This window comes from Mauremys reevesii, linkage group 11 (genome assembly GCF_016161935.1).
Source record: "Mauremys reevesii isolate NIE-2019 linkage group 11, ASM1616193v1, whole genome shotgun sequence".
Taxonomy (NCBI): domain Eukaryota; kingdom Metazoa; phylum Chordata; order Testudines; family Geoemydidae; genus Mauremys; species Mauremys reevesii.
In genome coordinates this window covers 4494322-4508549 of record NC_052633.1, presented here as the reverse complement: position 1 = coordinate 4508549, position 14228 = coordinate 4494322, and the positions used below count along the sequence as shown (strand labels likewise).

The window sequence follows — 14228 nt, the reverse complement described above, 5'->3', positions numbered from 1 at the left end:
AACACATGTAAAGGCCACACAAGAGAGCCCAATGTGTTTGCCCTCTGCAAGGAGCTGCAGTCACCATGACAGCAAAATGTCACATGGGAAAGAAAGACATGGCAGCTGCAGGTTACAGGCACCCTATGACCATTCTCCTTTCTCCGAGACAAGTTTCCTCATTTGGACAAACTAACCAGCTCCTGGGAAATTCGTAAAGCTCAGGTCTATTATTGCACAATCCTCCGCCAATATATCAGCCCTACTACAAGAATGTCTTGATTTAGAGCAGGAAATAAAATGCCTTGAAACACACCCTACTCTTTGAGAAATCCAACTTCTACCTCCTTGCAAAGAACTTGCTAGTATTGATCAATACAGCACAGAGAGGATCACGTCTTCTTTATAAGAACATGCTCGTTAGTCTCCCTAATCTTTTCTGAGATTGTCTCAGACTCAGCCTCCTTCCCTACTGCCCTGACTGAACAGAAATGCTAATCACCATGACCACTGCAGTCATTCTGTACCAAACTCCAGGAAAGCCCCTGGGCTCACTGGCTTTGGTAGAGGATACTTTAAAGGGGGTTCTGAAGATGTGCTGGATCCCATTCCTCGACTGCATCTGGCAGCACTGGGCAATACAAACTCCCAAGATCCTGGAGCCTGGGGTTTGGTCCACGAATGCCCAGTGCCCTCAGGAGGGTGTACGTGAGCAAAGGTGGCTTTGAGTCTGGTCCTGGGTGGGGCCCTTCAGTCTGCTCTGACTGGCTCCAGTTGCCAATACGGTTGATTCCATTTAATAGCAGTCTGGATAGTCACAATTTCTGGTTAATAGCAACATTTTGCCATGAACCAATCCTGTCCCATTGACTTGAATGTTCATGGCAGTTGGCGATTGCTGCTTATTAGCTACATTAGCTTATAAATGGCATGCTGCTTGTTAGCTACATTTTTGGATGAAAGGCTCCACCGGCAGACAGGTTTGTGAAGCAGCAGCCAGGAAAGGAAGTGCTGAGACCTGCCATCCCTGGCTGCTGCCTCACAAACCTGCCTTCTGCTTATTAGCAACTGTTGGATCACAGCAACTTCTTGCTGCCGGCCAAGGGGTTGGTAACAAGCAAAATGCACTGTAGATTTGGGGTTGTCATGGCAGGCAGAGCTCCCTGCGGCACACTCAGGGGCGGCTCCAGGCCCCAGCATGCCAAGCACGTGCTTGGGGCGGCAAGCTGCGGGGGTCGCTCTGCCGGCGCCGTGAGAGCGGCAGGCAGGCTGCCCTTGGCAGCTTGCCTGTGGAGGGTCCGCTGGTCCCACGACTTCAGGGGACCTCCCACAGGCACGCCTGCGGGAGATCCACCGAAGCCGCGGGACCAGCGGACCGTCCGCAGGCAAGCCGCAGAAGGCAGCCTGCTTGCCGTGCTTGGGGCGGCAAAATTCCTAGAGCCGCCCCAGGGCACACTGACCCTGTGGCAAACCCCTCAGTCAGGAATCAGTGGCAATTGCAGTTCCCTGCCTCTGGCCACTTATTAAAGAGCCTAAATATGGACAGAGGAGCTGAACTGTAGCAGCCATTTTGTAAATACCTCGCCATGAATTGTAAACTGACCGTGTCACCTTAACACCTTGAAGGTGTGAAAAGGGCTTCTCCCAGCCACAGGTACAGCCCCCAGCCAGCATTCACTTCATACCAGAGCCAGTGAGGGCTTGTTCAGCTCCCTAGTTAATAAACACAGTAACCAGTAATACTCTTAAATGACTGGCAAAATATTTAAAGTAGGAAACCTGGAGTTGCAAGACTGGGTTAGACCAAGGGCCCCTCATGTCCAGCGACCTGGAACAGACAGACCGGGTCAGACCCAGAGACCCCACACCCAGCAACCTGGAACAGACAGGCAAGGTCAGACCCAGGGCCCCTCATACCCAGCAATTTGAAAAAGACATACTGGGTCACACCAAAGGCCTTTCATATCCAGCGATCTGCAGCAGACAGACCTGCTCTGACCAGGGTCCCCCACTCCCAGCGACCTGGCACAGACAGATCGGGTCAGACCTAGGGCTCCTCACACCCAGTGACCTGGAACAGACAGACCGGGTCAGACCCAGGGACCTGACACCCAGCAACCTGGAACAGACAGACCGGGTGAGACTAGGACCCTTGAAACCTTGTGACCTGCCACTGGAATCAGTCAGTAACCTTAGGTCCGGACAGTTATTCTTTTCTTAACCAGTTAAGAGTTAGTCCTTTGCTACACATAATTAAATAACTCAATAATAGTTAAAAGAATAGCTCATAGCCCCGTGACCACAGGAACCAGGACATGCAGTATCAGAGATGAAAGGCAACAAATATGTGTTCTTTGATCTCACACCAAAACACACATAGAAACTTCTCCCGTAATCTGCGATCAAGCACTACAATTCATCAGATGAGGCACTATGATGAAGACTAAGGGGCCAGTCAAACTCAGGCACAGTTTGTAATGTGCTCAAGTTCCAGATCCCACACCTACCATATTTATTGACTACAAAGGAGGTGTTGTTTCACAAGCCAAGGGAATTGCTTAAGAGGAATTCTCCATTTTTCTGCTCTCTGCCACGTCGACTAGCCCCACACCTTGTTTCTCTAGACTCACACAAAGCAGATAAGTCCCTCTATGACTAGGCCTTCTAAGTGACCCGCCAAACTCATTCCCTTGGGCCCAGATCCTCAGAGCTATTTAGGTGCCTAACTCCCACTGATTTCAAAGGGAGTTAGGTGCCTAAATACCTTTGTGGACCGTAGCAACTTAAACATTGATATGGGATGGTGCTGTGTGTTAAAACTGTACAAGAAGGCAACTTCCCATGCTCATGGCACCACTGCTGTCTGACCTCCAGGTCCCAGATGCTGGGGCGGCCAGTGGAGCTGCCTGTTATGTTGCTTCCAATTCAGGCTGTGCGCTCAGATAGTTTCCCAGCTGTTCTGGGGTGAGTTCAGAGCAATGGCTTGGCTCTGCTATTTGTGCCTTGGAGTCAGGGCCGGTGCCTAGGGCGCGAAACATCCTTCAACTGGCCCTGCTTGGAGTGCAGTGGTTCTGCGGCTTGCCTTCAATGCATTGTTCCAGGACCCTTCCCAAGGAGATTGTGGGGGTGTCCAGCTGCGTTGGTTCCACTGATCAGGTTGCCAGATGAGAGAGGGAGTAGCCTGAGCGCTTCCCCCTCCCACCAGTCAGAGATGCACAGACGGGAGGAGGAGCTAGAAGGGAACAGACCTGCTCACTGGGGAGCAGGCCAGGGCTGAGAGCAGACCCACAACTCGCAGCACCTGAGGAACGGGCCAAGGGCGGGCAGGCTCTCTCCCTACAGCAACTGCCCACAGGTCCCTTCCTGAGGGAAGGGAGGACCTGCTTCAGATGCCTCCCTGGCAGGGTGTATTACCCTCCTTCTCATACAAACTCAGTTTGTTTGTGTTAATTCCCTGATTTGATTTAGGGACTCTCCCAGCAGGGCAGAGACTGCCACCCAAGAGAGAGAACGGCCACACCTGGCCACGAGGAGGCACCCAATGGTGAGCTGACCCCCTTCACACCCCCTTGCTACAGACTGTGAGCAATAGCAGGGTGGGATGTGGCCCAGGGAGGGCAGCCTTAAGGTGCTCCTGGGTGTCAGACCTTTGATAGCCCTCACAGGGCCCTGGCCTGGAGCCTGCTGGAGTGGGAGGGCCCCGGCTCCCTTACCAAACCACCCCTCTGCACTTCCAAGGGACAACCCCCCCGTCCACTAAGGCAACACTCCCCAAAAGTGAAGGCCATCACATCAGGACATTGCACAAAATTGCCATCTGTCACAGGCACTGAGAGGAGCGATAGGCCTCACTTCATAGAATCATAGAATGTCAGGGTTGGAAGGGATCTCAGGAGGTCATCTAGTCCAACTCCCTGGGGCTCAAAGCAGGACCAATTCCCAACTAAAGCATCCCAGCCAGGGCTTTGTCAAGCCTGACCTTAAAAACCTCTAAGGAAGGAGATTCCACCACCTCCCTAGGTAACCCATTCCAGTGCTTCATCACTCTCTGAGTGAAAAAGTTTTTCCTAATATCCAACCTAAACCTCCCCACTGCAACTTGAGACCATTACTCCTTGTTCTGTCATCAGGTACCACTGAGAACAGTCTAGATCCATCCTCTTTGGAACCCCCTTTCAGGTAGCTGAAAGCAGCTATCAACCCCCCCCCCATTCTTCTCTTCTGCAGACTAAACAATCCCACTTCCCTCAGCCTCTCCTCATAAGTCATGTGTTTCAGCCCCCTAATCATTTTTGTTGCCCTCCGCTGGACTCTTTCCAATTTTTCCACATCTTTCCACTGGACACAGTACTCCAGATGAGGCCTCACCAATGTCGAATAGAGGGGAATGATCACGTCCCTCGATCTGCTGGCAATGCCCCTACTTATACAGTCCAAAATGCCATTAGCCTTCTCGGCAACAAGGGCACACTGTTGACTCATATCCAGCTTCTCGTCCACTGTAACCCCTAAGTCCTTTTCTTCAGAACTGCTTCCTAGCCATTCGATCTCTAGTCTGTAACAGTGAATGGGATTCTTCCATCCTAAGTGCAGGACTCTGCACTTGTCCTTGTTGAACCTCATCATGTTTCTTTTGGCCCAGTCCTCTAATTTGTCTAGGTCCCTCTGTATCCTATCCCACCATCCAGCGTATCTACACTCCTCCCAGTTTAGTGTCATCTGCAAACTTGCTGAGAGTGCAGTCGACGCCATCCTCCAGATCATTAATGAAGATATTGAACAAAACCGGCCCCAGGACCAACCCTTGGGGCACTCCGCTTGATACCGGCTGCCATCTAGACATGGAGCCATTGATCACTACCTGTTGAGTCCGATGATCTAGCCAGCTTTCTAACCGCCTTATAGTCCATTCATCCAGCCCATACTTCTTTAACTTGCTGGCAAGAATACTGTGGGAGAGTGTATCAAAAGCTTTGCTAAAGTCAAGGAATAACACATCCACTGCTTTCCTCTCATCCACAGAGCCAGTTATCTCCTCACAGAAGGCAATTAGGTTAGTCAGGCATGACTTGCCCTTGGTGAATCCATGCTGACTGTTCCCAATCACTTTCCCCTCCTCTAAGTGCTTCAGAATTGATTCCTTGAGGACCTGCTCCATGATTTTTCCAGGGACTGAGGTGAGGTTGACTGGCCTGTAGTTCCCCAGATCCTCCTTCTTCTCCTTTTTAAAGATGGGCACTACATTAGCCTTTTTCCAGTCATCCGAGACCTCCCCCGATCGCCATGAATTTTCAAAGATAATGGCCAATGGCTCTGCAATCACATCCGCCAACTCCTTAAGCACCCTCGGATGCAGTGCATGCAGCTCCATGGACTTGTGCTTGTCCAGTTTTTCTAAATAGTCCCGAACCACTTCTTTCTCCACAGAGGGCTGGTCACCTCCTCCCCATGCTGTGCTGCCCAGTGCAGTAGTCTGGGAGCTGACCTTCTTTGTGAAGACAGAGGCAAAAAAAGCATTGAGTACATTAGCTTTTTCCACATCCTCTGTCACTAGGTTGCCTCCCTCATTCAGTAAGGGGCCCACACTTTCCTTGACTTTCTTCTTGTTGCTAACATACCTGAAGAAACCCCTCTTGTAACTCTTAACATCTCTTGCTAGCTGCAACTCCAAGTGTGATTTGTCCTTCCTGATTTAACTCCTGCATGCCTGAGCAATGTTTTTATACTCCTCCCTGGTCATTTGTCCAATCTTCCACTTCTTGTAAGCTTCTTTTTTGCGTTTAAGATCAGCAAGGATTTCACTGTTAAGCCAAGCTGGTCACCTGCCATATTTACTATTCTTCCTACACATCAGGATGGCTTGTTCGTGCAACCTCAATAAGGAACTTCACTCGGACACAGGCTGCTACAGATCAGGGACAGAGACTGCGTCCCTGCCCCTCCCACCCGCTGCCAGCTCAGCCGCCCTTAGCAGCACAGAGTTCAACTCTCTTGTTATCCTCTGGTAAGACCAAGCAAAAGTTCAGAACAAAGCCACAGGATTTTTCAGAGCCTGTGAAGGGGGAAGTGCGGTGACTAGAGCGGATGCGGGGAGTCAGGACCCCTGGGTTCTATCCCTGTCTCAGGGGTGAGTATCTGTCATCTATGGTCAGAGCAGGGCTCTGGACAGTAACACCCTTGGGAGCTGGTGGCTCCTGACGTCTTGCTCTAAGCCTGGAGGGGACGGCAGCCAGTCCCAGCCCTGCCCTGTTCCTGGAATGCCGGGCGGAGATGGAACATGCGGGGCGCTACCACCACAACCAATCAGAAGGCAGAGCTCGGAGATGGGGTCGGTTTACATTCGGTTGTCGGCTGTTGGTGGAGTGGAGCAGAGCGAGATGTGTCACAGCCTGGGCGCTCCCCACCCAATGTCCCATGGCCATGCAAAGGGAAGGTTGGACACTGTGGGTGTTTCCGGGTGCTGAAGGACCTCAGCCCAGGCGAGACCATCAACCCGGAGGCTGAGGACAATCCCAGGTCAGGCTACCGCGAGCCGCCAAACTGTCCATTGGACTCCGGGGCAGGGAGCCTCAGCACCACCCTGCCTGCTCAGGGGGAGCTCCTGTAAGAAACCCCACGTTTACTTGTGAGTTTTAAGTTGGCCAACGCGTACATCACCCTTCCCAGAGCAGGTTCCCAACCCCTGCTCTGCCTGGGCTGGGGCTAGGAGGGAGCCAGAGGCGCGGGGGGGTTAGGCCCCTTGTGAATGTTGGGGGTGGAGGGTTTAAGGAATTGTCAGTGGTTTAATATTCTAGTTACTCCTCTTCTTTCCTTAGCCCCAGGCCTTTCTTCCATCTGCCCTATAAAGCCCCCACTCTGGTACCATTACTGGGACATTACTGGAAGGTCCCCAGTCCATTGACTGTAGTGCTCCTGTTAGTGTAAGTCATACAATCATAGAATATCAGGGCTGGAAGGGACCTCAGGAGGTCATCTAGTCCAACCCCCTACTCAAAGCAGGACCAATTCCCAACTAAATCATCCCAGCCAGGGCTTTGTCAAGCCTGACCTTAAAAACCTCTAAGGAAGGAGATTCCACCACCTCCCTAGGGAACCCATTCCAGTTCTTCACCACCCTCCTAGTGAAAAACGTCCAACCTAAACCTCCCCCTCTGCAACTTGAGACCATTACTCCTTGTTCTGTCATCAGGTACCACTGAGAACAGTCTAGTTCCATCCTCTTTGGAACCCCCTTTCAGGTAGTTGAAAGCAGCTATCAAATCCTCCCTCATTCTTCCATAGTCCAGAGATCCGAGCAGGAAAGAAGCAAAACGGAGATGCTTCCAGAGTTTTTTATAGTTTCTCCCATGTGGAGGGAAACTCATTGTCCCAAGCAAAGTCCCTAGCACAATTTGTGGAAAAGTACAGGCACAAAATGGAGTCCAGTGTCACATGAACTGGTCACATGCGCTTGCATGGTTTGATGAGTCAGGGCAGGGGCCATAGCCATTACTCATGTTCTGGTTAAAACGTCCATAGAAAAGTCCATCATTGGGGGGGAAACCTTCATCTATGGCCCACTGTATTTGTTAATGGGCCATCAACTTGAATAGTCCATTCGCAATGTGCTGGCTAGACTGGATGTAAACTACCTTGGGAATGTCACCCCAGGAGCAAACACATTTGAAAGACAGGTACATAGTCAATATTCACAACTTCAGATACAACAATGATATATGAATACAAATAGGATAATCATATTCAGCAGCTCATAACTTTTCCATTGACACCTTACATGACATACTTTGTACACGATTTGTCACAATTATATAACGTAGCAACAATGACATACATGGTCATATTTCATTTGCGTAACATCGCAAAGACCATGACACACAGCCATAGAACCCAAGAGTCCTGACTTCCACCCCCTTGCTCCAGTCACTGCAGCAGATCCCACTCCCACTCCAGGCCAGGGCCATTGGCAACAGGGGCCAGGGTGTAAGTCCCAGCTCTGGGAGGCAGTGTGCTGTAGTGGTTAGTGCAATGGCCTGGCAAGAAGGACCCCTGGGTTCCCTCCCTGGCTCTGTCACTGACTCATGACCTTGAGCCAGTGGTTTCCCCAGCCCAGGTACCGTACCCCATCAGAGAGGCTAGGACCCCAATCCCTACAGTCTTGGGTTTGGGAGGCTTCAGGAACATGTGTAAAGTATTGAGGGCTCATGAGCTGGGAGGTCTCATCTCCCCCCCCCACACACACACACGGTCAGTGTTTTGGCACCTGCTGCTGGCCTGAGAGTTCCCATCCCTTGGCAGTAGGGCCTGCTCATCTTTTCACAGACGTTGTCACCTGTCCAGTGTCTGCACGCGCCCTGCCGGCCGGGCAGTGTAATGCCCCACGGCAGGACCCCTCCAGCCTGCACTGGGCTAGGAGATGAGGGGGCAGACAGTGACCTGGAACATCTGCCTCCAGCGCTCCACTGCTGCAGCGAGTGAGTGCCGTGCAACGTTTCCTTATCAGCGTCTCCTTTCTGTCTGGGGATGGCAGAAATGAGGGATAATCTTCCCCAGTGAGAGACTGATTTCTAAGCACAACCCCCTGGAGCCCCTTGCTCAGGGCAGCATGTTCCCTGCAGGTGTTCTCCGGAGCCAGCTCCAATGTGTTTAGAAACGTCCCAGCCATGGGCCCCCAGCCCTTCCCTTGTAGGTGACTGTTCCCAAGCCTGGCAGTAGAATCACAGAATCTCAGAATATCAGGGTTGGAAGGGACCAGGGGCCAGACCGTGGGAGGTGCTGAGCACCTGCTACCCCCATTGAAATCAATGGGAATCCAGGCACTCCACTCCCCATGACTGGGACCTTCTGAATCTGAGCCAGGGAAGTTTCCCAGGGGAAGCCTGGACTCCTGAGTTCTCTTCCCTCTCAGGCTGGGGAGGGAGTGTGACATGGGGCTGCAGGAGGGAGCTGTTTGGCCAAACTAACTGCAGGTCTCAGTCCCTGACCCCACTGCTGTGAATGGGGGAGACTCCTCTGGTGTAGGAGAGCTTTGGGAGCAGCCTGTCCTATCAGCTCCTGCTGGTGTGTGCAGATCCCAGTCCGGTGCCCCTTGTGGGGGATGGGGTGAAAGGGAGTCACCCGAGCTGGGGGGCAAACAGGCTCATTGGCAAGAGGCTGCATTGCCCCAGACTCACAGCTACCCCCGCTCAGTTCCAGGATGGACGTGCTAAGGAGGATGCGGAGGAGGACGGCTCTGCGCGTGGGCCCGGAGCCAGCAGGAGGCAGCTGCCAGCAGCCCCAGGCAGAAAGGGCCACCTCTGTCCCTGCTGGGAGGGAAGCAGCCACCAGCCAGCCCAGGACATGGACATGGACACGGTTGGCCTTCCTGACCAGGAAGAGACCAGCTCCCAGAGCAGGCACCGAGCGGGGCGAGGCGGCATCTGCTCTGAGACGGAGGTGCCCCAAGTTCTGCCTGGGCAGGCGGGACCCAGTCCATGAAAGGAGCCAGGCAACGCAGCTCTGGGTTTGCTTTTGCTTCAAGGCCAGCCCCCAGGAGTCCAGCCCCGTGGCCCAGCGGGAGACATCTCCCAGCCTGCATCCTGGTGACCTCCCTGCCTCTCCAGGGCAGGAGATGGGGGGACCCTGTCCCAGCACCAGCAGCTCGGCCTGCTCCCGAGGGGAGAGCGGATGTTTCCTGGGGGGTCCCTGGAGCACGGAGGCTGAGTGCTCCTCCACTACAGGTGAGGAGACCCCCTGGGCACAGGGAGCAGTAAGGGGCCATTTACACCCAGTGCCATGTTGCTCTGTCAGTCACTGGGGGATCCCAGCAGGGGCACCAGAACCGGGGGGAGAGGGGGTCTATGGCCACCACACTTTAAAAATGGGAGGGCTGTGCCCACCCACATTTTAACATGGGCATAGTGTGAGGGATAGGGGCTGCATTGCCCCCCTCCCCAACTGCAAGCCTCAGGCAGGTGCAGAGCAGTGCAGGCAGGGCCTGCTCTTCGCGGCAGAGGAGCTGATCATCAGCCAGAACAGCAGAGAGTCCTGTGGCACCTTATAGACTAACAGATGTATTGGAGCATGTCTGACGAGGTGGGTATTCACCCACGAAAGCTCGTGCTCCAAAACATCTGTTAGTCTATAAGGTGCCCCAGGACTCTTTGCTGCTTTTACAGACCCAGACTAACACGGCTCCCTCTCTGATACTTGATAGCCTCCTGCTCCCCAAACCCCTCGTCCCTGGACCCACCCCAGAGCCCACTCCCCCAGATGGAGCCCTCACACCCCTGCACCCCAACCTTCTGTCCCAGTCCTGAGCCCACTCTCACACTCTGAACCCCTCAGCTCCACCCCCACTATATCAGTTTTGTTGTGTGACACAGCACCTTCATATTGGTGCACATAAAAATCATTCTGCACATGGGTGGGAAAAATTAGAGGGAGCACTGCTCATGGCACTGGCTCCCCCATTTCTACAACAGTTCCAGTGCTCCTGGATCCCAGCCAAGGGGTTTGGCCTGAGCTTTGTGAGCCCAATGATGCCAACAGGAGTTGCACAGCCACCCCCTGCAGCAGGGCATGGGGGGAGCTGCTGGCAATTGGGTCTCTGGTGCTCTGGGGGTGGGCTCCTCCGAGGGAGTAGAGGGCAGTTCAGGGCTTTCTCTTCCATGAGGCCCTGGGGCTGAGGGGGTCGATGTGGGGCCCTCTCTGCCATTGGCAGTGGGAAGCATTAACACTTTTGTCCCTCAGGGCCCCTGTTCTTCCTCTTCCTCCCATAGCAGCAGCAGGAGTCACCCTCTGCCCTTCTCTCCCCGATGCAGACGATCTCAGTGACCTGTCAGAGAACTGGCCATGGAGGAGGAGGAGGAGAAGGAACCAACCAAGGAGGAGGAGGAGGAGGAGAAGAAGGAACCAGCCACGGAGGAGGGTGAGAAGGAATCAACCACAGGGGAGGAGCAGGAACCAGCCACAGAGGAGGATAATGAGGAGGACTCAGCCTCAGAGTCGGAGGAGAATAATGATGAGGACCCAGCCACAGAGGAGGAGGTTATAGCCAAATATTTAATTTAATAGAGGGTTTCTGGTTGTAGTTACACACCATCATTTAAGGGGTGATGAATAGGTTTAAGCAGGACAGGATCACAGGAGTATAACGTTGATACGCATTTAGAAGGGATGAGTGTATTAAGTATATAAGCCAAGGAAGGTCGTAAAGCAGGCCCTACAGGCTGAGGCCTGTAAGATTTCAGCTTTGCCACACTAGTCCCGAGGAGGGTTGACATAAGTCGGTGACCTAGAAATAACCCTGTGCCAGTAAAGTCACAAGGTTATTGTAAAGAATGTTCAAATGGGTGATGTTCAGGTTAATAGACCACAATGCACCTGTCTAGACTGCAAGACGCCTGATTGTAACATCATGAAAAGTTCTGCAGTAACTACAGGTTACCATGGGGATTTGTTTACCTAGATGCATAATGAGAAGAGGAGGATTTAAGGGGATACCCAATGAGATATGGGGCACCCAAAATTAGTGGGGTGTAGAAGTATTGATAAGGAAAAAGGGGTTGGAACTCTTATGCATATGCATGAGCTGTAGTGGGTGTAAGCGTGACTCAGAATAAGAGGTGTTGTGTGGAGGGAAGAAACACACAGGAAATGCCAGGATGTCTAGCCAGGGGTTGTAAGGATAATGATGATGAGGAGAATAACGACTGACATTCCAGGGTCCCCCAGCAGGAGATGTGAGATGTGAGTGAGGCTGGTCATAGGGGTAAACACTTTGCACTATCTTTCTATCTGCTGTTGAGTAAGTGTGGGACTGTTTATCTGCTTAGTGAATTTGTTAATAAAGCAGAAGTGTTTCTTGTGTGTTCTAGGGTCTCTCAATACTAATAATATTCCTGATGCTGTAGCCCTCAGGAGACCAAATCTTTAACCAATGCTGTCTAAGGGATTAATCAGTAATCAGTACACCGAGCCATAAATAAGGCTACAGATTAGGGTCCCATCTCGGGTGCCATGGGTCATCTTACCTACCTGTCACAAAGGTAGAAGGATTTATGTAATGTGTATGTGTGAAATAAATAGACCTTTAAGAAAGTCAATGAAAAATCTGTTTGCCTTAATAATTAGAAGGGTAATAAGTTAAAGTCAAGTGTATTAAGGCATAAATTGTTTCTATGCCTATAAATTGTAGTTTTTGTATAATCTTTTGGCAGGACTAACAGGGAACAGTGAATGTTACTAAAGCTCTTCAGACAGCAGTCAATATGTTGCTGTACATAGAAGGGGAAGTAACTTTGGAGAAGTTTGTCTGCGAGAAGAGAGCAGACAAAGCAAATAGCTTTAATTTAAATGTGGCCGAATAAAATTAAAATTAGTGTCCCAGAAACCCATGTTAAAATTGTTATTTTAAATTGTCTTTGTCATATGGCGCAGCTAATGTAGTGTCATTTAAAATAGTATTAAGTTATATGGTTTAGCTGTTTTTAAAAAAGGCCATGTCTGATGTAAATGTAAAAACTGACTTAGTAAATAGAGGTAGGGGAAAAGTGACCCTGCTCACTACCCCTCAAACCTGCCAAGTATGGTGGGGGAAAGAAAGTGAGGAGGGCAAAGCTAAAACCCTGGGGTAAAATTGAAATATTAAGTACATGTATTATTCCGTTGCTGAAAATTTGCATTATTTTTGTTGTTAAAAAAATATTGGGTTGTTAAACAAAAAAAGTATTCTTAAATTTAACCAATCAGTTATTGCATATTATTAGCCCAAAGATAGGTATCCAGTCAGTTATCATTCCGGACACACCCACCATGGGCATGGTAAAGGAAATCAGCAATCCTTTTGTTTTACACAGGAATCATTCGTCTAAGGCAGTATTAAAACCTCTAACAAAAAAAAATGTAGCAGCCTCTGCTATTCACAAACAACAATCATGGATATTAGTATTAATTCTCAATAAAAGTGTTTACACTTTTTCCTTATAACATTTTTATAATTCCCTAGGTAAATAAAGCAGTTAATTTTTTTAATCATTTGTTTTGTTTTCTTTTATTTTAGGATCTAAATATTCAGGATAGACACCTTCGGCACCTAACTAAACTATTTACATCTTAAGTTTGCTTGTTAAAATAAGTTACTCTAACTAAAATGAAGTTGTTAATTCAAACAGGGTTTGGTTTTTTTGTTGATTTGTTTTTTAGGGATCCTCCTGTTTAAAAATGAACACATTTCCAGTGCCCGTCTCCCTTATTGATCAATCATGGTGGTAACTATTATTAAGCAATTAATAATTTTAACCCTTAGGTTTCCTGGACCTGCCCTAAACAGCAATGTTTAGAGGTCTGTTTTATGTATTTAACTCTTTGTTCTCTGATGTTTTATTTTATGTTTCAACACAATTATATTGAAATTGTTTTGTCTTTATTAGTCCCTTAGTTATGTTTTAGGTCATGTGACTGTTATAGGATTTTCAATTTAGGGGAGTTATTTTATTTTTGTTGTTGCAACAAAAAACATTTTGTGCACAAAGGTATAAGAAAGCTAATTAATAAAACTATTTTTGTGGTCCCACACTATTTCAATATTATAATTAGGCTATACCCACCATTGGTGTACTATTACAATACACTAATTGTAGTTCTTTTTTGCAAATGTTAGTCATAAATACAGGTATATTTGTTTATAATTAAATTATGTATTGATGCAATGTTTTTGGTTAATCTTAATTTTGAGTTTGTCAAGCAATGTAGCAAGTTGTTTGGCACAACCTAGGTTAAAATGTATAAATTCATAAAAGGGAAACTATGACAATATTTATGTAGCGTTAATAGCTATGTTATGGCTACAATGTTTTATAATGTAACTCTGTATTGATTGGTTATCTGTGTTTATAGATTGTTAAATATCATCAAATTAATGCAAATAAAATCAGGTTCCAGCTAAGTAACATAGTACTGAGGTCATTATCAGGATTATCACCCCAAGAAGGGGGCAAAACCTAATTTTGAGAGATTTCTCTTAGATCAAATTTCTGTTTGTGTGTGTGTCAGGAGAGGCTTGTGTAATGGCATTTTCTGATGCATTCTCAGTTAATATTTGCATTGTATTCTCTTTGGATTTTGGTTTGGATGTGCAATGCTGTTATAAAATTGACATCATTCTGGTATTTTGAGGGTTCACATCACCTGCTCAAATGATTCACTCCTCAAGCATGCAAAGAGTGTGCCAAAATACTCACTTGTTTTATGAGTGTTTTAGCCTCTTGCCT

At 49.2% G+C, this 14228-nt stretch overlaps 1 protein-coding gene across 1 annotated transcript; it reads left to right on the top strand.

The window, feature by feature from the left end:
- Positions 1-6310: 6310 nt before the first annotated feature.
- Positions 6311-13893, top strand: LOC120374892. Its single transcript, XM_039495299.1, has 4 exons — positions 6311-6582; positions 9172-9695; positions 10737-11004; positions 13162-13893. The coding sequence occupies exons 2-4, from the start codon at positions 9173-9175 to the stop codon at positions 13175-13177; spliced, it is 807 nt and encodes a 268-aa protein (XP_039351233.1). The 5' UTR covers positions 6311-6582; position 9172; the 3' UTR covers positions 13178-13893.
- The last annotated feature ends 335 nt before the right edge of the window (positions 13894-14228 follow it).

Bases quoted from the DNA above. Each gene is read 5' to 3' on its own strand.
- LOC120374892 (XM_039495299.1), top strand. From the start codon at position 9,173: ATGGACGTGCTAAGGAGGATGCGGAGGAGGACGGCTCTGCGCGTGGGC. The intron at 9,696-10,736 runs GTGAGGAGACCC...TTCCTCCCATAG, and splicing joins TGAGTGCTCCTCCACTACAG to CAGCAGCAGGAGTCACCCTC.